At 39.7% G+C, this 25,461-nt stretch overlaps 1 protein-coding gene and 1 pseudogene across 3 annotated transcripts in view; one reads left to right on the top strand and one right to left on the bottom strand.

Moving 5' to 3' along the window:
* Positions 1 to 960: 960 nt before the first annotated feature.
* LOC308643674 (immunoglobulin lambda-1 light chain-like) overlaps positions 961 to 25,461 on the top strand; it is a 375,374-nt gene continuing 350,873 nt past the window's right edge. For both annotated transcript variants that reach the window (XM_081283732.1, XM_081283731.1), the window contains exon 1: positions 961 to 1,024. In XM_081283732.1, coding sequence (XP_081139858.1) covers positions 979 to 1,024 — 46 coding nt within the window. In that variant the 5' untranslated portion in view covers positions 961 to 978. The remainder of the gene's footprint in view (positions 1,025 to 25,461) is intronic.
* LOC308645234 (KH domain-containing RNA-binding protein QKI-like) lies at positions 9,863 to 10,878 on the bottom strand (annotated as a pseudogene). The gene is made up of 2 exons: positions 10,823 to 10,878; positions 9,863 to 10,732 (listed from the first exon to the last, which is right to left on the bottom strand). The product of its transcript is annotated as a KH domain-containing RNA-binding protein QKI-like (transcript).

Below are 25,461 nucleotides of genomic sequence, written 5' to 3'. Positions count from 1 at the left end.
GTGCTGGGCCCACACCCTGAGATTCAGAGGAAAAAGTGTCATTTTGCTACACATCCTGTTTCAAACAAGTACAAATTTTTTGATCTCCATTTCTCTCATATCTAGCTCTTATTGAATTTCCATATTTGTTAGCAGAAAAAATTCTTACTGCTTTCCTGACTCTTTGTTACGACACCCAGCTCATGTAGTGGAGCTAAACTCTAGACCTGTCACACATTTCCCAAATACCAGATCTCATCCTGTCAGGGAGATTTCACATACTGGATTTTTTCTATAGTATTGTCATTTACACTGACATACATATTCTTTGGTGTCTATGTCTCCCAGATCTGATCATTGTAGAATGTCCCTGTTGGGACATGGCAGAGGTCCAGGATTCCTCAAGCCATCATTCATGCTGATGCTCTGTACCTGCCAGTATTGCACCACGGTTGTCAAACCTGCCCAGAACATGCTAGAGAAGTGAGGCAGAACACTCAAAATCTGCATGAGGCATTCACACAAGGGATAGAGTGATATTGTACTTCATTGGACCTTTAAGATACCAGGTACACTCTAGGAGGAATTTGATTGACCCGCACAGCCTAGGAGCTGTATCTGGGACAGGATCCCATAGCTGGCAAAACCTCCAATTTTTAACCATACAGTTGGTTCAGTTTACAAAGACAGATTCATCTCTATATAACCAGGCCAGCCCAGGTTCAAGGCTGAAAAACAGCCTGGATGGAGACATGGTCCAGTAATTGGAGCCAGCAAGTAAGGGAGTCTTCTGTGAGATGAGGGTATTTCTTCAGGGCTGCCCCTCCCTTCTTTGTGTCCCTGGGGTTAATCCCTGCTCTAAACATCACACAACTTCCTCCAGTAACAGCCTTGACATGGGATGATTTGCATAACAGGCAGCTGTCCCCAACAAGGGAATAAGAGGCCCCTTTGGGAACACAGCTCAGCCTGGAACTTAAGAAGCAGCCTCAGGACAGCATGACCTGGACAGCGCTTTTCCTCAGCCTACTGGCTCATTGCACAGGTGCTGACCCAAGGCCCCAACATACACCCCAGCTCAAGGCTCCAGTGTAACTAACTTGGCCTTAATTCTGAGCTCAGAAGAGCTTTATCTGTGGTGGGCAGGAACCAGCTGAAAGATAAATTTGGGCTGAATTTGCCACACTGTGCTCTCTGGCTTGTGTGAGCCTGAGGAGGAAAAGTGTTGGGTTTGCTCATAGGTTCAAATCTCCATCCCTGAGTCAGGTTCATGGGCCCCTATGGCTGGTTTGGATGCCAGGGGATACCTTGGTCCCACAGATTTTCTCAAGCTCTTCCAGGCCAGGGGGAAAGAATGAATCTCATGGGAAGTTTCTATAACCATTAGTCTCCCTGGGCCTCAACTACATCCACTGTGAAATGGGAAGACTTCTGTGGATCTTTATTTTTTTTCCAAATTACATGATACAATAACAAAAAGGGCCTCATTGATTAAAAAGTGGCTAAGCCTGGAATTCACTGAGTGAGAGCATATATACTCCTGTCTTCCTCTGGGGAAAGGTGGGAAATGGATTGGCAAATAGCTGGTTTTCTGTGTGGTGGTAGTAACACTTCCCCCACAGAGAATAGAAGAAAGTACAATGTTTGAAAGAAAGGGCACAGGGCTAGTGGGGAAATCCTCCACCATGCACTGCAAATGTGGGTGATGGAGTAACAGAGGTGGTAATGAGGAAGAGGATGAAGATGGTGATGGTGATGTAAACAGGTTTAGACTCTGGTGCCAGAGTATCAAGTGATCCGAAGACATTGCAAATACTGATACTGTAGCAGGGGAAAGCATCACTCTTGATTCCTATGTATAATGTGAAAGCACTAAATATCCCAAAAGGGTGTCACAAAGTTTCTCTGGACCTGGACACTTTACAGGAGAGCTACAGTCTGTCTGAAATGTCTTGTTTGTAACATTTAGCAAAGAGGCTGCAATACAATAAGGGTTCAGAATTGGTAATTCTGCATGAACTAGTGATGTAGTTCTGGTATCATTTGTCCTGTGGGAAGCAGTGCTCACTGTGAGACTTGGGCCTGGAATCTTTAGAAATGCTCCATTGCAAGGGCATCCACCCATGACATCCACAGAACCCTTCTTTTTTTTTTTAACCAGGGATTGAACCCAGGTGCACTTAACCACTGAGTCATATCCCCAACCCTTTTTAATATTTTATTTAGAGACAGAGTCTTACAAAGTTGCTTAGGGCCTTGTTAATTTGCTAAGGCTGGCTTTGAACTTGCAATAGTCCTGCCTCAACCTTCAGAGCTGCTGGGATTACAAGCATGTGCCACTGTGCCCCATACTGTTTTGGCAACTCTTCTCTGAAATAAAATTGTGATGGCTCCTACATCGCTTTTTCTTGCTCAGAATTTCTTTGGCAAACTATTATTATTATTATCCCAAATGAATTTCAGGACTGGTTTTTGAATACTTTAAGGAACATCAATAGTAGTCTGAAGGGGATGAATGCATTGAATCTGGATATTGCTGTTGGTAATATGACCATTTTGACAATATTAATTCTGCCTTTCCAAGAATATTGGAGATCTTAGTATCTTCTGAGGTCTTCTTCCATTTCTTTTTCAGCATTCTATAGTTCCCATTGTAGAGATCTTTTACCCTCTTGGGTATATTAACTCCCAGGGACTTTGTCACATTCTTGTAAAAGGGATGGTTTTCCTGAATTCTATATCAGCTGAATCACTGTGGGAGGCTAGTAATCGTATTAATTTATGAGTGTGGATCTTTTATCTACGTTGCTAATTTTATCAGGTCTAGAATTCTTCCAGTGAAAATTTTTGGGTCTTCTAAATATAGAATCATGACACCAGGTTACAGGGATAATTTGATTTCTTTTTTTAATTGTATCCCTTTAATTTCCTACTCTTACTTGATTGCTGTGACTTGACTTTAGAAAACTATATTTAATAGAAATGGTAAAAGTGGATATTCTTGTCTTGTTCCTGATATTTGAGGAAAACCTTTTTATTTTTATCTTTGTTCAGTGTGACATTGGCTTTGCATTTTTTATATATGACTTTTATAATGTTGAGGTTAAGTTCCTTTTATCCCAAGTTTCTCCATGATTTTTTAAATGAATGGTTTCTCTATTTTATCAAGACCTTTTCTGCATCTTTTGAGATTATTTTATAAATTTTGTTCTTAATCAAACTATGTGGTATGTTAGCTTTTTTTTCACTGCTTGGAACAAAGGCCCCAATTTAAAAAAAAATAGAGAAAGAAATGTTTATTAAGGCGCTCATGGTTTTTTGGATCTCAGTCCCTTGACAGCATGTGCCATTTCTTCAGACTTGAGGTGAGGTAGAACATCATGGTGGAATAGTGTGATGGATGATACTGGCTCAGAATATGTTCAGAAAGCAGAGAGACTCCACTCTCCAGGGACAAAATATATAATTATAATCCATGCCCACAATGACCTACCTCCTTAAGCCATACCTTACCTGCCTTTAATTACCACTCAGTTAATCCCTTTCTGGGGATTAATTCACCAACAGGGTTAGGGCTCTCAGAACCCAATCATATCACACCCTTCTTTCATTGTCTTACACAAGATTTTTTGAGGTACTCTCATATGTGAACCATAACAAGTAGTTAATTGCTTTTATAAATTTGCAGATTGAACCAAATTTGCATTCCTGGGATAAAGCTCAATTGAGTGTAGTGTATGGTCTTCTTAATAATGGTTTTGAATGCAGTTTACTAATGTTTCATTCAAGATTTTTGCATCTATGTTCAATGGGTATATTAGTGTGAGGCTTTTATTCCTAGATGCATCTTTTAGAGTTTTGATCTCATGGTTATACTGGCTTCATAGAATTTAATTAGGAGTGTTCTTTCACATTCAATTTCATAGAATAATTTGAGAAAGACTGTTGTTAGTTTTTTTGTAAAGGACTGGTAGAGCTCAGCTGGGAATCCATCTGTGCCTGGGCTTTTCTTTGTTATAAGGCTTTTCATTGCTGATTCAATTTCATGACTTTATAGATATTGTTCTGTCAAGGTTGTCTCTATCTTCCAGGTTCAATATATGCAGGTCTTGTGTCTCAAAATTTGTCAATGTCTTCTAGATTTTCTGTTTTATTGGTATATAAATTTTCGAAATAGTTTCTACCTATCCTCTAGATTTCAGAAGTTTCTGTAGTGATATATCACTTTTCATCTCTAATTGTGTTGATTTATGTCTTCCCTCTCATTCTTTGCTTAGTTTGTTTAAGGGATTATCAATCTTATTTATCTTTTAGAACAACCATCTCTTTATTGCACTGATCCTGTGTACTTTTATTCTTAATACATTAATTTTGACATTCAGTATCCCATTTTTACTATGTCATCCACTGTATTAATAATCAGAAGGACACAAATGGGGAAGGAATTACACATAGTTTGAATAAATAGGATTATATAATTTGTGTATTTATTCAAACTATATTTCCTTATGTAAAGAGAAAATAGAATGCAGGAGAGAGAACTTGATCTACTATTAAAACTTATCAAAAAAGTTATTCTGTTAGCAGGAGAAAAGAGAAACAAGAAAAAGAAAAAAATATAAAAATGATATAAAACAAAATATACTAATAAAAATCCTAACCCTTTAGAGATAGGGCAATGGAAAATAACTACATTTTAAAAAAATGAAACAAATGAGAAAATGTAAACAAATAACTATATATGTACATGAATCATACAGTACATACATAAACACACACACAAAAAGACAAAAAATCCCACACACAATAACTAAAGAAGAAAAAAAGATATTCTTAATGAAAAATTAAGAAATTATTTCCACTGAGGTGGCCAAAATAGTCAATGAGAATATGTGTTCCCTATCTTTGCCCAGCTGATTTTTTTTTTTCATCTTGAGTTAAGTATTGAGCTCAGGAATAAGGGCCATGCATTCTTAAAACCTTCTTTTTGTGTTGATCATCAAATTGCCAGTTGGAGTTCAGAAATTCTCAGCTTCATTTCTCAGCAGAGTATGAGATAGGATGGGCTGGGAGGTACAGTCTCCCTGACTTTTGTCTGTTTGATGAAGTCCTAGGGAGGCTCATGGCAGAAGACTCTGAGGAGTTCCTATAGGTGGAGTTTCATACGTGGAGCTCAGGTCCAATCAGGCCCCACTTTGTGGTGATTGCTCTGAAGAGATTATATCAGTGCACTCTTAGGGTCCAGAATTTGCAAATCTCTGCTGGGAAACTGTATTTCAGGAGTCTCCTCCAGATTCCACTTGTGGGGTGAGGGAGCAAATTCTTCACCCGCTCTGCTGCCTGTGGAGTGACCTTTCCAAGCTTCCTGGGATTATTGTCTGAGCATGTATTCACACCAGCTCCTTCAAATTCTCAACCCCTTTCAGCTGGTCCTGGGAGGCACTCAAGGGGGAAGGGACCAGGGCTTTCGTCCACATCTCTGACTTGAGTTCCCCTGGGGAAAATGCTCTCCTTGCCTTTTGCTCTAGCTCAGCCAGGCAAAGCCTAGGTCTTGTGGCAGGACCTTTCAGGACCATGCATGCATACCTACTTATATCTCCCAGCTTCAGGCTGCTGCAGTGATTGCATCAGCTTGACTGTGTCAAGGTGTTTCCTGCCTTGCTCTCTGGGGACAGCAGGAGTTCCAGAGCTCCATTCTTGCAAGAGTGTACAGTGAAATGAAGCCTCTTCTTCGGCCAAGGAAAGACTGCCTCTCTGATCTCGTAATTTTCACAATAAATCTATCTATTTTGTTTCTGTGCATTTTTTCTCCCTCTGTGACCTAGCAGCACCACTATTGCTGCAGCTGCTGTTGCTGCCGCTGTTGCTCTCATTTTTTTCTTTGTTTAATGCACCCACGTTTCTGTTTCTCTAAGACTCTGACTGTCCAGTATTGGGTTTTAGTGATATGCCTCTTTCACCCACTTCAGAGTGAAACAGTATTCCTGCTGTTTGCATTACAGGTCCCAGAGCTACAAGAAATAAAATCCTTATCTACCTTTAATGTTGCTTCCGTCTTGTAATGTATCATTCTTTTACTTGAGTTTCTGACTTTCTGTGCTCTGTGAATTATTTTTTTCCATTCACTATTAAGTTTTTAGTGAGTTCCTCTAGTTTCCCACCTCATCAGGAAGCAATCTTCTTGCCTTGTAAGCCTGGCACCAAAGAACTTCCAGGGGAGCACTCTTTCTCCAATCTGCCAACTTCTCTTCTCCTGACAGCAAAATTTGTATGATTTCTGTTCTTTTCATGATCTCAAGATATGTTTTAGGGCCAAAATATTTTCTATCTTGATGAAAACCTCATGTGACCTTGAAAAAATTTTTATTCTTTCCTTGTTGTATGAAGTATTTGTACAAATGCCAATTAGATCTATGTGATTGATAATGGTTTTGGTAAATTCCTAGGGTTGCCATATCTAAGTACCAGCTTTCTTGGGTTGAAGTAATACAACTGTCCTAGAGCTCTATTCCCACATTGACCTGTTAGCAGGACCATGCTACTTCTGAAAACTTTAGGGAAGAATTTTTTCCTGCCCATTCTTAACTTCTACTGGTTTAGTGGCCATCCTTGTTCTGCTTGGTTTTCAATTGCAGCAATTTACTCTCTGCTTCCATCATCACAAGGTATTAGTCCTTCATGAATGTGCCCCATCTTCTTATGAGAACAGATGCCCTATTTGGAGAATGGGTCCACCTTGCGCCAAGAGGATACCTTTAATTGCTAAGAACACAATGAATCTCTTTTCAAACCTGGTAAACTTTTGAGGTACTGGTGTTAGGACTTAAACAAGTATTTGGGTGGAAGTAATTTGACCTATAACAGAGATGATGATTCAACAGTATACTTTTTCTTTTCTTCCTGGTAGATCTGTAAAGTGCTTTAAAGGAATGCTGAAATCTTCTACTATAAATGTGTAATACTTCATTTCTCATTGTAGTTACTTCCATTTTTTTTCTGTTTTGTATTTTATTTTTTCCTGGTTTACACTAACAATCATGTTCCAGCAGCAAATGAGCCTGTGTGTGTTAAACAGACATTTCCATCCACCATAGACACATGTCCACAGCAAGAAAGCCCCTTGAGTAATTCTTCAGTAAACAAATGTGAAAGGAAAGGGACCATGACACTTGAAGTGACCAAGAGATCTTTATTGCGGCGGTGTCTGATTGACAGGAGAAAGAGGAGAAAAGAGAAAGAGAGAGAGAGCTAAAGCAAGAGAGAGAATGCGGAAAGAGAGAAGAAAGAGGGGGGCAGAGAGCAAGGAGAGAGAGAGAGAGAGAGAGAGAGAGAGAGAGAGAGAGAGAGAAGAGAAGAGAAGAGAAAAGAAAGAGGGGAGAGCAAAGCGAGAGAAAGAGAGAGTGAAAGCAAAAGAGAAGGTTCTTGTAGGAGAAGATCTTATATCCCTTTCGCTGTGCTGCTTAAATCTAACAGGGTCTCTGGGTCTGCAAGCTGCCTTATTGTCATACAGTGATTGGATCACACAGTAGTTGCTAAGGGTGTCATCTTCTGCCTATTCAGGCAGACCTTTCAGGGGCTTGATGAGCATTTTCATTGCACCAGATGGGTGGGGATTGAGCGTTCAACCTTGAGTGGGGTTGAGTGTTTAGCCTTGGGGCAAACAAGCAATAAGGAACCAGATTGGTGAGGGTCGGGTGTTCAGCCCACCCTGCAGCTAACAGAACATACTGACAGCTACACTATATTTTCCTAGATTGCAATCTAGGAAATCGGGTAATCATGGAGGTGGTGCCAATTGACTGGGGAGAAGAAAAATCACAATCTATTGAGGAGGTAATGTGATCCTGCTTTGTCTAAGACATAAATGTTGTTTTCTTTCTTTTAACTCAAATTCAGGCATGAAACTATGACAGTGTTCATTATAGATGACTTATACAATTTCTTTTGTGGTGGAATTACAACTACACATGTATTACCACTGAGCTTGATTCAAGATGACATTAACATATGACAACAACAGTTGTCAAATGATTGTAGTGAGCATTTTCCTCAGTGGCACTTTTCCTTGGTAGAAAAAAATTTTGTGCATGTCATAAAATGAAAAGGGTTCCAAGTGAGACAAGCTGATGGAGAGGTCACCATGATGGTGCCAATTGAGTTTCCTGATGACCACTCTTTTCCAGAATGGAAATTTTTTTAAAAAATCATATTTGTGAAAAACTTTGCTAGGTATACTATTATCTCCAAATTAAAAAAAAAAATTCCAATGCATCTGCCCTCTCAAAATAGAATAAAGCTCTAATTTTGTCTGTAAACTGGGGTTTTGATCACACATAATTTGCGGGGGAGAGGGGGGTTGACATTGACCCTTGTATCAACCAAAAGTAGTCCATAATGACGTGTTGTTTTTAAACTTACTAGTCAAATATTAGAACAGTTACAGTTATCAATTTTTTTCACAGTATCAAATTTGACAAATTTGCATCAAAATCATGTGGCACACATCATGTAATTCAAAGCCTCAACTCATTTTTCCCCCATTTGTTGTTTCACATACTGGTTGACTGAGTAACACACATTAGCTTTTATTCTGAGGGAAGAACTGATCTCACCATACACTGACTAAATTACCATAACGGAAATAAAGGCACTTCCTTTCTTTAGACCTATTCCAACATGTTAAAATATAAAAGAGAAAGACAAAGATAAAAAAAAAATACTTGTCCTTTGTTCCTTGACAACTACCAGAAAGAATCATTTAATGAAATAGGTTTATTTATTTTTTTTGTTTTATAACACTTGAAAGTTTAAAATACACTTGTGTGTGTATATATATATAAACACACACACACACACACACATACATATGTATCTGCATCAGTACTCTTGTATAGTAAAAGTATCTAGTTTTTATTTGCTTCAATGCACTACACTTATATCTACAATTTCATTACATGTATACAGTAAATAGGCAAGTATGGATTTTATATTCTTAATGATTTTTTTTCTATACAGGGAGGTTTTAAAAATACTTGAGCAGTTTTCCCAGTAATTTGATGCATAATGGATGTACCTTGTTCTCAAAATTTTATTAGGGAGGTATAAAATAAAGATTCTATAATTTTAACTCAAATATCCATCTTTTAAAAAAAGATGGATAGTGTTGCAGTTTTGTTTTTTGCATTACTTTTCAAAACTTCTCAAGTTTTTCTCTCATGGCACAATCTTCTAATACTTCAAATGTAGCAGGCAATTAAGAAAAAAGTTGCATCTTCTGCCCTTGGAGGGCACTGTAGTGACTGAACAAAATATCAAATTTTGAATACTTTTGAATCACTTCACCAATGACTGGCCTGACCAAAGAAGGTTCATTCATGATGCTACATCACACAATTCATTAAGAGAAAGCTTGATTTCGCTATGGGAAGAAAAGATTCCTAGAAATAGCTCAGTCACTGCTTCTGTCACTGAGTAGTTAAGGGCCATCTGTCTCCCGTCTTAAGGAGGCCTTCTTACCATTCAGCTGGGGTGAGACATTGAAAGATGATCAGTGCTGTAGGATAATTTGGGCCTTAATATGTTACTACTATTCAGTGGAGTTTCAAGAACCACTTTTATTAACATGGGGAGAAAAAGCTGAGTAGGAGGACAACAATTTCATTATCATTTGTTCAGTTAGATGGACAAATGGACAATCCCTCAGCTTGCTGCACTGATCACAGACAAGCAAAAGTGATTACAAGTTAATTGATCAGCCGGCAGGCATGGTCAGGTCATGACTGGGTGAAGAGCTCAGAGATCGGATGTTCATAGGTTAGTTGCCAATGGCAGCTTGCCCTGAAGTCATAATCCTTTGGTAATGATGGACCCATATATTTTTCCTTCAAAGTTTAGTAACCACTGTACCTAATAAACCACTGGGTTCAATAGGGAACAAGGATTGAAGTAGGTGGTGCCAATGTGTAAGGATTTTTGTATGGTGTATTGATTTACCTAGCCTCAGGCTCTCAAGGGACTATTGCAGCAGTTTGGTGAGAAGTTCCATTTGGAAAGATAGAAGTATGTATTTGTCTGATCAAAGATATTGTGGTAGGGCCAGCTGGTAGGAGTACTCAGGGCTGTTGGTGGGAGGACAAGCCCAGGACCAGTTATGATCCTTGGAGCATACTGGGCTGTTGCCACAAGAGTAAAGGCAAGGGCTCTGATTTAATGTTGGCTTCTCTGCAGGTGTAATTCAGAATCAGGAGCTCCATCAGCTGCATCTTCTTCAGGCTGTCTGCTGATTCTGCTATAGGTACCAGTCGTTTCTTCACTTCTTCAACTGCCCTCCTCATTTTTATTTCTGTTTTGCCCTGAGCATCTTCCACAGTGATCAGCACATGCAAATCATCATTTACATGCTCCCAATTAGGTTTGCTCTATTTTGCTCCTCCTCCTCTTTATCTCTCATTGAGCCTTTGCCTCAGGGCATTATTTTATATCCATTTTCTGCTTCAAACTGTTTAACTGTAGATCCTCTGGATCCAAAGATCCCTCCAACAAAATTAAAGTCTAGGTATTCTTTTTACAGACACAAAAAAAAGGTTTCTCTTGTAACAAAACAATAGGTCCCACAGCATCAGGCAATTCTGTGTTCCTTTTCTCTGTACTGCCGTTTAATGTGTCATCATACATGTCTTTCTGTACTCTGCTAATTTCTTCCTCCATCTGCCACTGGAGGTGGTTGAAGATCCAGCAGAATTTGGACAGACTGCTGGATTACATCAGGTAATCCAGGATTATCATTTTCCTGTCTATATTCCAGGCTTTGCAGCTCATTCTGCACCTCTGGCCATGGTGGTACCTGACCCAACGTCCATCTCTGTGCTGGCTCCTGTTCTTGGCCACAGCTGTGGCCATCAGTTTATATTCCAATGTGAGGAGACACTGTGGCTCAGCTGAATGGGATGTCTCTGTGGGAATTCAAAGGAAAGCACTCAGCCAGGAGCATGCTTTCTCCATTGTGGGAACAGGCGTCCCTAGGTCTGAAGGAGCAGGGAGTTTGGGTTTATCAAAAAGGCACCCAAAGCTAATGTAGAGATGTAGGACCATAAACAGAGATGTGGAATGAAATAAAAATGTTATTTGAATGATGATTATGATGACCATGATCATGATCATGAGTTAAGAGCCATACTTTAGTGCAGAAACACCCTGTTCTTCCCCAACCCAGCTACTGTTCACATTGCTAAGGAGGGTAGTGCCAGACCTGGCATTCATGTTTCTCTGATCTTTTGTTTTTGCAGAATAGTTGTAGATATATCTTTCTCCTCTTTCTCTAAAGAAAACAAACACCATAATGGGAATCTTTCCCTGGACTAGGTAAAAAGAACACCATCTACATCACATGCTTGTGTACATCTGATGCCGCCTTGCTCTATTGTTCTAGTCAGGAATAGGTGGGGGCAGGTGTTCTGGAGTGTCGACTCTCTGTACACAGAATTACAGGTGGTAGGAGTTTCGGGTTCACCTGTAAGAGGGATGCTCAATTTGTGAGGCTCCTCTACCAGCAGAAGGTGGCAAAACTGTAGCAAGGAACAGTCAGAAAGCAGACTGGGTCTGCCCTGGGGGATCCCAAGAGGGAGGCCAGGCCCTGGATCAACAGGTGTCCAGGAAGAGCCTTTAGAATGGAAATCAGGATGACCCATTCTATGCATGGGCTGCAATGAGGGTCAGGCTCACAGTGTCAAGGTCTTAGGGCTGAAGGCATGAGTAGGAACTAGGATTCATGAGAAGCCTACCTAGGAAATGTACTGGAGGAATTTGATCCAAGGTGTCAACCTAGGCAGCTCCCGAAGGATGGTGGGTCACAGGAGAAACCAAAATTCCAGGTGTTCCAGAAGGGAGCTCAGAATGACAGAGCAAGGAGCTGAGGACCGTGTCCTTCAAACATGATGGCTGTCTGGGCCTCCTGACCCTCTCAAGGCACATGCTCACCATTCAACAATGGTGCCACTGCTAATTCCTTTCTCTTGGTCACATTTGTGCCTCCTCTCTACCTCTCCCACCTCTGGAAATATTTGTCCTCATAGCTACAGCTCCTATAATTAGATGCAGCTTCTGAGGGCAGAGTAGGCACATATAACCTTGTCTCTGAATAAACAGCCTCATTTAGGAATCTTTATACAATGACATGGACTGTTATCTGCTTCAGGTCAATTCTCTGACCATTGGACTCTAGATATTTCAGTAACATTATCCTCCTGGATAGAGGGAACCCTGACCAAACCACACTCTACAGCTTAGCTCTATACAACCTAACACTGAGGAAATTCAGAGATCAGGTAGACTAAAGTCTTTTCCTCAGGCAGTTTGTTTCTGCAACATTAATTAAATTATTTAAAACACTGAAGCAATAAATATACATTCCAGCGGCAGCTGCCTGTCTACTGTGGGAAGGAGGCTGTTTAAGAAGGGAGCAATCACCAGTCATAAAATGAGATTAGAAGATGTGGTGAATCCACAGAAGCACCTGAATATTTATCAAAAAAAAGTTTCATATGTTAACTGATTTCACAAAGTTCTAATGACACACTGTCATATTATAAAGAAGTGACAGTGATGGGACATTAGTGTACCTGGATGACTGGAGAAATGGAAGAGGAGGTTAAGATCAATGGTTTACTTTCTAATGACTCAGGCATAATTAATGGTCTCAGGAGAGCTCAGTCCATGGCCAGGCCCTTGGAAGTTCCACAGCCCTGCTTACCTAGGCCCTGCTTGGACACACCTCAATGCAGGATGGATGGGACAATGATCATGAAATCACTGAAAGGCAAATGGGTCTTGGAGATCAAGGCTTATTTATTTTCTGACCAGAGAAGAAGCTAGAGGAAAAGTTGGACCTCCATCTCTTCCTCTCAAAATCTGTTACCTCCAGAGCTTGTAAGATGGTTCCCCAGAAGCCCCCAATGAAGAGCTCAAGGAAAGGAGTAATGTTCATAATCTCCAAAGACTCACAGAATCAAAAGTTCTATGGGGAAAAGGAGTCTTAGGGGAGCCTAGCTGTGCTGTCAACCTCTGGGTCATTGCTTCCATAACCAGCTGCTCTGCAGATGACCTTGCCAATGAATATGCTTGCACTGTGCCAGCAGAAGCCAGATCATTCCCCTGTGCTGGTTATTATATATGATGATGACTCTAGGCCTCAATGATACCTTACCAATTCTCTGTCTCCAACTCATAGAACATGGCCACCTAGCCTTCCATCTAGCCAGGCTCCCCAGAGGGTGGACCAGAGTAGATTTGGTACTGGCAGGAACAGGCTCTCCTCGTGGTTTCTGGACCAGGGTATGTGGATGGAAAGAAGACCCGAAGGGAAGGACAGAGAGATGGACTCATCTGTTCATTCTCATAATGGCTATATAATCTGTCATATGGTGGTGACTTGTAACCACCATAGAGGACACCCTGGCATATGCAAAGATCTCTCTCTTCAAGGTACACCCTCCATCCTCCATTTACAGCAGCTTCCAACCAAAAAGATGTGAGAGATAAATTCTTCAGAATATATATGTGACAGGCCCATTCTTCCAGGAAAGGTCATGTCTTTGGGCATGAGAGATTCTCTGTCCTCTTGCTGTCTGATTCTGTTGACTAACTACTGTTTCTCATCATGATTGAAATTGTCAACCAGAGAATAGAAGACCTGTCCAAACAGGGGATAACCACTATCGAATCCTCAACATGTTTCTCTATCTGTAATTGCATGTGGCCTCAAGAGCAAGAAAACATATGCTGGATCAGTCACTTGCTGCAGACAATCTAACTGATGAGAAAATGTGTTTTGGAAAGTGTGATTACATTTCCCTGTGAGCATGTTTCTTCTAGATTAATATTCTCCTTATATTACAAAATAACAGGAGTCAGACTTACTGGGTTTGTTGGATTATGCGTATAACAACTGGGTCAGCCATAATACAATTCTGACACTCAACACCCAGTGCTTGCTTTGGACCCTACAATGTCAATACAAAATCTTCCTTCCGTAAGGCTGCCCTTAACTTCAGATACCAGCCACATTTAGGGGTTCCAGTTTCACCTGCACTACTGACATATAGACTATAAATTTGAGAATATTTCTCAGGTTCTGTAATTTACTAGAAACCTACAACAGAGTTCAGAAGAATACTTTGCTTCCAAAGATGATTATTGAGGATATCCATAGGGTGAAATCTGCAATGGAAGATGAAGGTCCCAGTCACAGAACTTTCATGCTTTTCCCTATGAGCATATAGGATACCACCTCCCGGCATACCAGTGTGTTCACCAACACTCAGGGGGTGCCAAGGTCAGTTCTAGGGTCAAAGAATCCATCTGCTGATGAATACCCTGGCTTTTGGCATTCCCTTTCAGCCTCCCCAATGAGCAAACTATTTCCATTTTTCTGTGCATTGCTTTGGGGTATGTTTCTTCTTATTAGAGTATTTCTCTAATACTCTTTAAGATATTATGGGTGGCCTGGCGTGGAGGCACTTGCCTGTAATCCCAGTGGCTCGGGACTCTGAGGCAAGAGGATCATGAGTTCAAAGCCAGCCTCTGCAATAGCGAAGTGCTAAGCAACTCAACAAGAGCCTGTCTCTAAATAGAAAATGGGCCTGGGGATATGGCTGAGCCATTGAGTGCCCTGAATTCAATCCCCACTACACGCCCCCCACAAAGAAAATATATTCTGTGTGTTTCAGATTTCATGCTGATTATACATACTTCAGATATACAATCAGTTTTAATTAATTAGAATGTTAGTAATTTTGTCTTAAATGGAAATTCTCTAAAATAACCCCACAGTTTTGGGGAGAGGGTTCTGACTCCACAGAAGTCAGATAGTTTGAGAATTCAGAGGACAGAGAGAGTGATCTTGTGTAGTCTGTTGGTTTAGTCTGTTTTTATTACAGCAACAAAATACCTGAGGCTAGATAATTTATAATTTATAGAGAGTTCTGAAAATTCAAGACCATGGTATTGACATCTGCTTGGCTGTGATGAAATCTAGATGTAGTCTGTTGAGAGCCACAGCCAAAGGGGCCCCAGCAAACTTCCAGCTGCCAGCAACCAGCTGCCAGCTGATGATTGGCTCACAGCGGCCCCAGCAACATCTAGCTGATTGGCTCCTCTGCCGTGATGTTCATTGGGCTGTTTCCCTGCCCTTCAGACTGCCGGCTGATGATTGGCTCACAGCAGCCCCAGCAACATCTAGCTGATTGGCTCCTCTGCGGTGATGTTCATTGGGCTGTTTCCCTGCCCTTCAGACTGCCAGCTGATGATTGGCTCACAGCGGCCCCAGCAACATCTAGCTGATTGGCTCCTCCACGGAGCTGCTCATTGGGGGACTTCTTTGGCTCCGCCCACGCAACCCAGCCAATCGGCCTCAAGAACAGGAGGATTGTGGGAGGTGGTGAGGTTTGTGTGGGGGTGAGAGGCTTGGGGGAAGCCGGTGGTGGCAGTTGGGCTCTGAGGGGTTTTCCCTGAGGAGCTGTTTTGTTTGGCGTTTGTAGTTCTAAAAATAAAGTTAGTTTCTTTTGACAAGTGGCTCCTGAATTGTGCCCAGCCAGACTGCGGCAGTAGTCCATCCTGGCTACACCACAACATGATGGAGTACATCATTGTAGTGCCCATGCAATAATGAGAGATCACATGATGAGAGGAAGCCAGAAGGATTCAGTGGGATGATTTTCTATTTTTATAACAAATCATTCTTGAGGGATATAGCCCAGTAATGAGAAGACTACATTAATCTTTCAATGGTGGTATCCCCAATGACCCAATCACCTTCCACTGGAACCAAATCTTAATGATTCTACCACCTGTATTCATTTTCACAAATATCCCAAAATAAGCTATCAGGTGATTGATCAGTGCCTGATTGCAATTTACTAGGTTAAATAAGAGGAATCTATATTGACAAGAAGGAAGAGAGTTTCAAACATGGACACGACAAGTTAATCTGTGCTCCACACTCCATGTAGGAGTCAGAAGTCTTTTCCTTTCATTGTGGATGAGAAGAAATCTTGTGTGTCAGGGAAGATGTCATAATGAAGGAAGCATGTTGAGGCCATCATGGGAATCAACCATCTTAGGACAGTTTGTTGTTCAGACCTGTCATAATCTCTTCACTCATGTGTCACTTCCCTCCAAAGTTATAGGGTATGATAGCATTTTATGCAGGGTTTTCTTTGTACCCAAACAAAAGGGCCACAGTGTTCAACTCAGCTGACATCCACAGGAATAATCAATCCCATTGATCTTCATATCAAACTCTCCAACCTGGGATAAGGTCATGCAGTGAAGTTGGTACCAACATAAACTGTACATTGGAATTAGCTGGGGCTTTAACATTAGATTTCTGGGCATCTCAACCAGAGAGAATTTCAGATTCTGTTGCTATAAAATTTGTTATTCTACATGATGTCCCCAAACTAGAAGTAATAGCAATTCTGAAATCTCCCAATTCACAATCTGCATTCTAACAAAGATTCCCAGGTACTATGCATACATTAAGAATCTCCTGTGGCAGTTGTGAAATAATCATCCATATTTTTTTGTGAAAGATCACCAAATGACCCTACTTTTTTTCAGGTCTGAGAACCATTGATGTCAGAGGAGCACCACAATATTAGGTGCAAATGGAATATGAATTTCCCCAGTTAGTGTCTCTGGGTCCTGGGTGGAAAGAAGGAACTGTGTGCACAGGCCTTTTTTGGGGGGTGGGCAATGAGAGGAGAACTGCATCATCCTTGGGTTCATCTATAGAGTAGCCCACATATTGGGCTCTAGTTCTCTTTTATATCAAAAATAGGAAGAGTATCATTTTGTATCATTTCACCATGACCTAGAGTAACTCTGGCCATTATCTGATTTATGAACATGAGAAACATCCTTTCTACAGCCCTGGAACTGAATGCAAAGTGACTTTCTACATTGCTCCCTCTCCCTCCTGCACTGAGTCAGTCACCTTATATCAGAGAAAACATTTGCCATTTGTTATTGCAAACAATAACCTGACATTGTTTTCCTTACTGAGGATTTTAACTATTACATTTAATTATTCCATTTATATTTTATGCATATGCCTAAGGCTTCTGAGAAATGAGAACTTGTAATAAGTTGAAAAATAATATTTAATAGACAAAAGACTTTCTCAAATGAAAAGAAAATTAAAAAGACTAATTTTAAATTTTTCTCTCTAGAAATGTCTGAAGATCCACAAATAGTGGGAATTGGATAGGATTGGTGTTTCAAACCAGGAATGGAATCTCTTCTGATTCTCAAAATGGTACCTATGCTTCCCTTTTACCCAGGTTTTTATGATCAATGAAAATACTTGGAGGTGGTAGAACATTTCTGCTTATTTAACTTGTTTTCATAAACAGGATATATTAATATGTGAGTCTAGAATTTAGTTGAAGTAAAAATACACTATTGAAAAACACAATTGGATATGTGAAATACACATTTAGGAGAACAACAGCATCCAATAATGTGGCATGTGCTCATGCTGAAAATTCCAAAATGACTGGTCATCATTGTAATGTGCGATGCACATCTTACCTTCCATGCCAACTGTCAGTTGGTGTGCTGAGTGGTTGAATTTGAGAGAAGTGGTAAGGTTTTCAGGTTCTTACCTAGAGTAGTCTGTGATAGGAAACCTAAATTTCTGTGGTGAAAGTATTGGCATTGATATTTTGATGGCTATTTCTTCAAAGAGTCAGTTAACTTTTACTGAACATATTTCCTCTTGATATTTTTCATCTCCTACATTAATCTTCTCTGCTGAGTTTTAAGCATTTTGTGATTTATATATTTGATTATTCTATCCAGGTTGTTCCCTTCAGTGTTTTCCTAAATTTAGTAAAATGGACATTTCTTAATGCCAATACCATGTGCCATCTTTGAGTGAATAAATGCCAATATCATGTGCCATCTTTGAGTGAAAAACACCCACCTTGTTTTCATGAGAGAAAAAAAGAGAATATGAATACTAATTATGGCAACAGATATACCTTGAAAGGGAAATAAAAGGTCAAACTCTTCTAAATAAATATGTGAACCTCTAAAACTAATGTTAGAGAAATCTAAATGAGGACATTTATAGAAAAATAAAAGGCTTGAGATGCTGGTTCCAAGCTGTCTATGACTAAATGATCCCTGGTATTTGGGAGCTACTGGGAAGCAGGCAACAAAGGACAGCACCTCAGTAAGTGAAGTGGACATTTGATAATGGAGGAAATGAGGGCCTAGGTGGACTTCAGAGAAAGGTCCACATAGGACTCTCAGTTTCACAGGCTGTAGTTATGGGTAGTTCCTTCTAAGGCAGATAAATTTCTGGCCACTGGCCCTGCAGGATCTAAGAAGGGATGGGGAAATTCAGGAGAAAGAATATGCCTGATCAGACTGGTGCATGTGCAGCAGGTTTTCAAACAAACCTTTATCCAGGTGCTGAGATGATGGCTCAGAAAATATTAGTCTGCAGACATGGGGGCAAGTCACCTCCTACAATGATCCACCAAAGCATCAACCCAGGATATCCGTTTTCCTCAATTCACCTTAGCAGCTTATCCAGTGAACAGCAGATGGAAATGTAACTCTGGGCATAGCTATCCAGTGGCAGTTGATTTAGAATGTACTGAGTTCTAAACAGTTTACCAGCCACACAGGGCTCTGATCATTTGGGTGTTCAACTGCTCCTCAGGAAGGCAGTTGCCAGTGAAAAGACCCTGGAGAGGTTGGCCACAAGTGTGGACCTTACCCTTGACCTTTAGATAGGCTTCATTTGGATGAAATCATATTTTTGGCCAGTAATTATAATAAAGAAGCAGGAGACTAGATTATGACTTGTGCCCTACTCTTGGCTCAGTCAACCCTTCTGGGACATCAGTCTTACAAAGGAGGCCTTAGGGGAGGAGTATTTGAGAAAGAGTGAGAAGAGTTCTGGGTTCATAATTCTAAGGTATCTATTATTCCCAGGTAAACAGATAACATTACTGTAGCACATCCACCACTCATCAAAAATTTCAAATGCCTAAACTCAAAATTGTGGGTTACAGACTGTGCTTTACCCATCCCTCCAGGCTGATAATGGGGTCACAGAAAATAACATTTTTCTTGAGCTTTACAGATATCCACCTCTAGAGGATGAAGAATAAACTTTCTTTATCAATTGCCCTGGAGGATGACATCTGCTAGACTCTGTTCAAACACTGTCAAAGATTGAGCTTGTTCTTTCACACATTTAATGACAGGACACTTTAGCACACATATGAAGCACCAGTCTTCTTAAGGCTGCCTGTATGTGATCATTGTCAGCCTTATACCATTACATGGATCAGATGAACACTTCTGTATCTACAAACAAGCAATTGAGGCACAGAGAGGTTTATTTAACTCTCACAGGTATGTACAGCTTTGAGATAGGATTTGAACATAAGCTACATGGCTACAGACTCTGCTCTTGGTCACTGTTCTCTCTGCCTTTCTATGATTTCACCTTAATAAAGGTGTTTGTGCACACAAAAGTCTGTTGGGTTTTAGACCACTCCACGTTGCAATATCATCCTAATGCCCAAATCTGCCTCCGGTGCTTTGCTGCCCCAGTGGTAAAAAATGAATACAAAAGTATGAATTCTAATAACATTCAAATCCCTTTCTTCTAACTTTATTGAAACACAGATTGTGTTATTATTTACTCTGGTCACAGACAGCAAAACCTACACCAGAATTTTTTCTAATATTTATTTGTAACTTTGTCTCCCATAGTCTGGTAACTGATACTCTACTCTCCCCTTCTATGAGATCAATTTTTTAACTTCCACCAAGGAGTGAGATTATGTAGCATTTGTGCTTCTGTGCTTGACCTATTTCATTTAACATAGGAATGTTCTTGATGTCAAAAAAAAAAAAAACACAGAATTGTCACTGGGAAAAAAATACAAATATCTAAGTTGCTGAGTATGCTATTATTGCATAATGTATATTTGAATTCAAAGTTCAAATTGTACTCCCGGATATTTACAATTGTCATATGTCAATTAAAGCTGTTTGAGGGGCTGGGAATGTGGCTCAGGCGGTAGCGCGCTCGCCTGGCATGCGTGCGGCCCAGGTTCGATCCTCAGCACCACATACCAACAAAGATGTTTTGTCCGCCGAGAACTAAAAAATAAATATTAAAAATTCTCTCTCTCTCTCTCTCTCTCTCTCTCTCTCTCTCTCTCCCTCCCTCCCTCCCTCCCTCCTCTCTCACTCTCTCTTTAAAAAAAAAGCTGTTTGAAGTGTTATTTGAATTATTACTGATGACCCTATGTTTTCTTGCCAGCATGTTGTCAACAGTTAACTCTGTTTTATCACATTTGCCAGGCTCTTGCCTTCTATGTAAGGGTTATCAGAAGTCAAAACATCCTGAAGAGTTCCACAGACCTTGGTCCAAAGGAGTCCGCCTGTGACCACCAAATAGTGTTTACCCAAAAGAAAAGTCAGACAAAGGTACTGTGGAAATTCAGTCATAGTGTCCATAAGGTTTCAATAAGGATTCTAATTTATTCAGATTTCAATTCTTCTCTTGTTTAGTGTGTGCAAATTGAGCTCCAAAATTAAGATCCATTTACCACTTAGTTTTGTGCTCTTGATGCGTTCAACTATTGATGGACATATTTGTTAATTCCCTAATTTATCTATTATGAATTGGCCTGCTACAAACATTGAAGTGACTGTGTCACTTAAACTTGCTGATTTTAGTTCTTTTGAATAAGCCAAAAAGAGTGGGATAGCTGGGTCATATGGGTTCCACTCACAGTTTTTTCAGGAATTTCTATATTGCTTTCCAGAGTCATTGTAATAATTTGCAGTTCCATCAACAATGTGTCAGTATACCTTATTTCTCACATCCCTGCCAGTATTTCTTTGGGTATCCAGTTTTCTCAGCACCATTGGTTTAAACCATTATTTCCTATTTAACATATATTTTGGGCACCCTTGTCAAGGATCATGTGGCTGTATGTATGTGGGTTTTGCCTCTGTGTGCTATGTTCTATTCCATTGATCTTTATATCTATTTTGAGGCCAATACTTCATCTCTGTAGTATAATTTGAGATTGGGTATTGTGATGTGTCCTACATTGCTTTTCTTGCTTAGAGTTGTTTTGGCAATTGTCAATCTTTTATTATTACAAATAAATTTCAGGACTGATTTTTCAATACTCTAAGGAATTTCATTGGCATTTTGAAGGAGATTGTTATTGCATCTGGATATTGCTTTTGGTAGTATTGCCATTTTGATATTATTAATTCTGTTGACCCAATAACATGGAAGCCCTTTTCATCATCTGCTCTTCTTCAATTTCTTTTTCAGTGTTCTATAGTTTTCATTTTAAAGCTATTTTACCCCCTTGGTTATATTAATCCTCAGGTGCTTTTTTTTAGATTATCATGAAAGGGATGGTTTTCCTAAAATCTATTTCAGCTGAATCTTTGTTGGTTTATAGAAATGCTATTGATTTCTGAATGTTGATCCTGTATCCTAGTATTGCTAAATTTATCAGGCCTAGAATTCTTTTGGTGAATTTTTGGGGGGGGTTCTAAATATAGGATCATGTCATCACCAAACAGAGGTAATTTGACTTTTTATTTTTCTATTTGTATCCCTTTAAATTCCTTCTCTTGCCTGATTTCTCTGATTTGACTTTTGAGAATTATATCAAATAGAAGTAGTAAAAGTGGACATTCTTGTCTTGTTCCTGACATTTGAGAAAAGCCTCTAATTTTTATCTCTGTTCAATGTGATGTTGACTTTGCCTCTGTCATAGATAGCTTTTATAATATTGAGTTTGAGTGCCTTCTATTCCTAGTTTCTCCAACATTATTTAAATGAATGATTACTGCATTTCATCAAAGACCTTTTCTGATTCAATTGAGATGATCTTATGATTCCTGTTATTACTTCCACTTATGGTGTGTTAGCATTCTTTTTTTCCCCACAGCTTGGACCAAAACCCTGACAAGAAAAAATAGAGGAGGAAAAGTTTTTGGTGGGGTTCATGTTTTTGAAGGTCTAAGTCCTCTGACAGCTGGCTCCATCCCACAGGACTTGAGGTGAGAAAGAACATCATGGTAGAATAGCGTGGTGGATAAATGTAGCTCAGAACATGGCAAGAAGCAGAAAGAGAGTCTCTTCAAGACAAAATATATAACCAAATGTACATCCGAAATGACCCACCACCTTAAGCCACACCCTACTCAGTTAATCCCTTTCAGGGTATTAATTCACTGAGTAGGATAAGGCTACTTGCATGGTCTCACCCATGAGCTTTTGAGGAACTCTCATATGTAAATCATAAATGTGGTGAATTACATTTATTAATTTGCATGTTTAAACATATTTGCATCTCTGGGATGAAACCCACTTCCACTTGATGGTGGTGTATAGTCTTCTTAATATGGTTTTGAGTGCAGTTTACTAATGTTTTATTAAAGACTTTTGCATCTATATTCAACGAGTATATTGGTGTGTGGATTTTGTTCCTAGATGCATATTTTATAGTTTTAATATCACAGTTATACTGGATTAACAGAATGTAATTGGCACTGTTCTTTCATATTCAATTTCATAGAATAATTTGACAAAGACTGGTGTTAGTTCTTCTGTAAAGGTCTGGTAGAACTCAGTTGGGAATCTATTTGTGCTTGGGCTTTCCTTTGTTGGAAAGCTTTCATTTGCCATTTGCATTTCATTACTTGATAGATATGGGTCTATTAAGGTTTCCTCTATCTTCTTGGTTCCACATGTACAGGTCATGGATGGGGTAAAAATTATACAAATTATATAATTCTACTACTTATTTAAATTATACTTCCTTAAGTTAAGAGAAAATAGGGTGGAGTGCTGAGAGCCATTGCCAAGTAGGAATGACGCATCGAAATTTCCTTGCCAGCGTACCTACCCATGTTGCTTAGAGGAAGGACTCGTGGAAATGGACTTGCCTTGGACATTTGCTGTGACTTTGCATGTATGTTTGAGAAAGGTGACCCTGCTCAAGGACCAGGGTGGATCCGGATTTAGGAAGGATCCTACTGGATTAGGGCGGATCAGGTTTTAGGGAGTATCCCATCCTTGGGTTTAGGGCGGTTCCAGGTTTAAGGTGTACCCTGTGGAGAATAGGGCGTATCCTGCTGCCTCAGGCACGCCCGATCCTTGAGTTCCTGTTGGTTGTTCAGTCCAATGACTGTTGAGTTCTCGTGGGATTCAAAAAGTATAAGTATTTGGGATTCAAAGCCTGGTGGAGTACGTGAATTTTGCCCAGAACGTGGATTTCCCCAGAACGTGTTTGTAGAGGGCCGGTGTGAGTTCAGGAATAAAGAGTTGCTGTTTGAATCTACAAAGCTGTGAGTGGCTCCTGATTCGGTGCCCAGCCAGACTGCGGCAGTGGAGAAGATGACAGAGAATTTGAACTATTATTAGAAGTTATCAGAAAAGAGGCAGAAGTTAAAAGATACAAGAGCCATGAACCAAGCCATAAACTAACCAGGAGCAAAACAATTTGTATCCAGGTATAATTGAACCGCATCTTGGTCCAATCAAGTTTTCATAATCAATAAGTGCAAATGAAACTATTAATGTGAAATTTAAATTATATGAATACACATATATTTGTTTGAGCCTATTCACAAAGTGAGAATAACTCCCCACATACACATACCCAACAAATCATACGATGATTTTTACCATATAGTGGTAAAAATTAACAAAATATGATGAAGTTATGTTAGAAAAAATTTACAAAGCTAACATTTTAAAAAGAATTAAAAAATAAAAATGGGAGTATGGAGAAAAGAAATGAAGAAAAGGCAAATATGAGAGAGAAAGAGAGAGAGAAAGAGAGAGAGAGAAATTTTACTGAGAAATAAAGGGCTTATTTCCACTGAGGTAGTCAAAATGTTAGCAGAGGTGGATTTTCATTCTTTGTGTTAACTTGTAACCCTTGGGTTGAGGATTAGGGGTTGTTCAGTCCAATGACTTTGTGTTTCTCACTCAGAGTCCAGCTATTGTGGCTGGGAGGCAAAATTGGTTGTAGAAGATCTCAGTTTTTATTCTCCCAGTATAGGGTGGCTTAGCACAACTGGGGTGCTGATACATTGTGTCTTTCTGTAGCAGGGGTAATACAGAGATTTTTATTGGAGGTTACAGTTATTGGGTTCCAGTTATTAGTCTTGACTGAAGTTTAGAATTTTGTGTGCTTGAGTTTGAGCACTGACCCACTCACCCCCACCTGCTTGATGTGGAGAACATCTGGATTTATAGGGCCTCTGATAAAATTAAATTTTAGGGTGTTCAGACAAAACATCTACAGGTTTTGCCTTCTCTGCTATCAATATGAAATGCTGAGTATCTGCCATGGGGTTCAGATTCTCTTTTGTGGCAGTAGGCATCTTCCCAGTAGGTATTATGGGGCACCAGCAGCAATGGGCACTTTCTCATGATCCAGAGCCTGAAGTACCCAAGTAAAATTCCCTTTGCACCTATTTAAGTCAGCTTTACTGGTTCAGGCAAGCTCTAGGACTTTTTTAGTCACCTGCTAGTAAGTTCCTTTATGAATTCCCAATTGCACCTCTATTTGCTACATTGTATGCGGCAGCCACTTTCCCCATCAAAGAGGGTTTTTTACATGTACAGAATGCTTCCTACCCATGGATTTGCTTTCACTGAACAACTTTGCCAGCTGATTCTGACAATTAAAATCACTCTTCTTCTCTAATCCACAGGTTTCTCTAAGTTTTTTTTCTTTAAATTTTCTTTATCCACTGGCCACACTCTCCTTTGTACCCTCCTTCTCATCAGTATCATCACTGTTGGCCAAGCTGGCACAACTGAAACGTATTACTTTTTTATATGGCTTCCTTTTATTTATACATGACAATAGAACCCATTTTACATAATAATACAGGCATGGAAAATATCTTGTTGTAATTAAAAATGTGGTACCTCTCCTTCCTCTTCCTTCTACCTACCCACTCCTCTCTTGCCTAAACTTTCTGCTACTTGCTGATAGTATTTTTTATATTAAGTTTTTATGGATTTACAGGATGTTGAGATTCAATGTGGTGTATTCATGTCAGTACATGAGAAATTTAAGTCATATTTATTGCACTGTCTTTCCTTTTCCCCTTCACTCTCACTTCTCTTTATTTCCCTTTGTACATTCTACTAAACTAATCTCTACCCACAACCACTGGTTGGGCATCAGCTTCCACATATCAGAGAATACTTTTCAATTTTGGCTTTTGGGGGATTAACCTTTCACTTACCAGGATATTCTCCAATACCATTTATTTACCAGCAAAAGGTAAAAAGTCATTCTTCTTTATGGCTGACTAATACTCCATTGTGTATCTATACCACATTTTGTTAACCATCCATCTGTTGAAAGGTACCTGGTTCAGCTTCATAGTTGTATGGTT

The sequence above is a fragment of the Spermophilus citellus genome (genome assembly GCF_964194105.1).
Source record: "Spermophilus citellus genome assembly, chromosome: 3".
NCBI lineage: Eukaryota > Metazoa > Chordata > Mammalia > Rodentia > Sciuridae > Spermophilus > Spermophilus citellus.
This window is presented reverse-complemented; position numbering and strand designations above follow the sequence as displayed.